The sequence below is a fragment of the Terrapene carolina genome, unplaced genomic scaffold, assembly GCF_002925995.2.
Source record: "Terrapene carolina triunguis isolate 2854851 unplaced genomic scaffold, T_m_triunguis-2.0 Scaffold18934, whole genome shotgun sequence".
Taxonomy (NCBI): domain Eukaryota; kingdom Metazoa; phylum Chordata; order Testudines; family Emydidae; genus Terrapene; species Terrapene triunguis.
In genome coordinates, this window is record NW_020683285.1 from 1 (window position 1) to 1,661 (window position 1,661).

General features: G+C 67.5%; 1 protein-coding gene across 1 annotated transcript; it reads left to right on the plus strand.

Moving 5' to 3' along the window:
• Positions 1–170: 170 nt before the first annotated feature.
• LOC112123296 (TOX high mobility group box family member 4-like) lies at positions 171–1,656 on the plus strand (the record flags this gene model as incomplete). The annotated part of the gene is made up of 3 exons (XM_024221942.1): positions 171–430; positions 538–609; positions 1,048–1,656. Coding segments are annotated over 3 exons (941 nt in total), but the record flags the coding sequence as incomplete, so codon positions are not given.
• Between the last annotated feature and the right edge of the window lie 5 nt (positions 1,657–1,661).

A 1,661-nucleotide genomic window follows, 5' to 3' on the forward strand; every position in this document is an offset into this window, starting at 1 on the left:
CCTCCCGCTCCCACTCTGCCCCCTGGGCAGCGCCAGGGCCTCCCGCTTCCACTCTGCCCCCTGGGCAGTGCCAGGGCCCCCTGCTTCCCCCCCACGGGCAGCGCCAGGATCCCTCGCTCTGCATTCCCCCCCCCCCCGGGGTCTTGGCTCCCCTGTGCGTGCTGCTGAAGGTGAGGTCTGTCTCCAGCAGCAGGTGCCGGCCCAGAAGGCTGCGCCAGTGGTGCTGGACGTGGGGCGGAAGCAGAAGCCCGCCAAGAAGCAGAAGAAGAAGAAGGACCCAAATGAGCCGCAGAAGCCGGTCTCGGCCTATGCCCTGTTCTTCCGTGACACGCAGGCCGCCATCAAGGGCCAGAACCCCAACGCCACCTTCGGGGAGGTCTCCAAGATCGTGGCCTCTATGTGGGACAGCTTGGGCGAGGAGCAGAAACAGGTGGGTAGGGCAGTGGGGCCTGGGGGAAGAGCACAGGCAGGTGAGGGCTGGGGAGGGGCAGGGCTGGGTGTGGGCGTTGCTGCTCATCCCCTGTCCTTCCTCGCCAGGTTTACAAGCGGAAGACGGAGGCGGCGAAGAAGGAGTATCTGAAGGCGCTGGCGGCCTATCGGGCTATCCAGGTGCGTCAGGCACAGGGTAACTGCGCTCGGTGCTGTATGCATGGTCCCAGGCTGAGGGCAGCAAACAGCCACTCTGTGCCCTGAAGTTCTGAAGACGGGCTGGGCTCAGCAGGGACCAGCTCAGCGGAGAGACCAGGGCTGGATGAGGAGCAGGGTGGAATGAAGCAGAGATGGAGGAGGAGGGAGAGGGTCAGAGAAAATAGCTGAGGGAGTCCAGCAAAACTGTAGTTCTCGGAATGTCCCTGCTTCAGTTGCTTCTCCCCCGCCTGGCAGGAGGCTCTGGCTCGTCTGTTCTCCCCTAGGGCTCCTCTCTGGGTTGCCGCAGGGAGGAGGGGGCTGCCTTGCATTGTTCAGGGTCCCCAAGGGGGCCTTAGTTGGTCCCCCCCCCTTCCCTGCTTTCTCTGCTCTTGGGCTAATCTTCCTTCTCCCTCTCTGCAGACGGTAGCCGAGACGGCGGAGCTGGACCTGAACCCAGTGCCGCCCCCAGCAGCTCCCCAGCCAGCACCAGCTCCGGCCCCCGCGGCCCCCTCGCCAGCCCCCACGCCCCCTGCCCCCTCGCCGGTTCTGGAGTCCCCACCAGCCACCCCCCAGCCAGCGCCCGCCCCCGGGAACCTCTGCTCGCCGCCGCCAGCCCAGCCCAGCTTCACCAAGATCATCATCCCCAAGCAGATGCTGCCCTTGTCCTCGCAGGGCGGTGTGGTCACTGTCATCCCCGTCACCTCCGTCACCTCCAGGGGGCTGCAGCTGGGCACGGGCGCCACCCAGATAGTCACCCGCTCTGTGCTGCAGGCTGCGGCCGCTGCCGCCGCCGCTGCCTCCTCCATGCAGCTGCCCCGGCTCCAGCCCCCGCCCCTGCAGCAGATGCCCCCGCCCCAGCCCCCTGCCCAGCAGGTTGCCGTCCTGCAGCCGCCGCCGCCCCTGCAGGCCATGCAGCAGCCCGCCCTGCAGCAGAAGGTGCGGCTCCACCTGCAGCAACAGCCCCCGCCCCTGCAGATCAAGATCCTGCCTCCACCTGCCCTGCAGATCCAGCCTGTCACCCTGCAGCCCGAGGA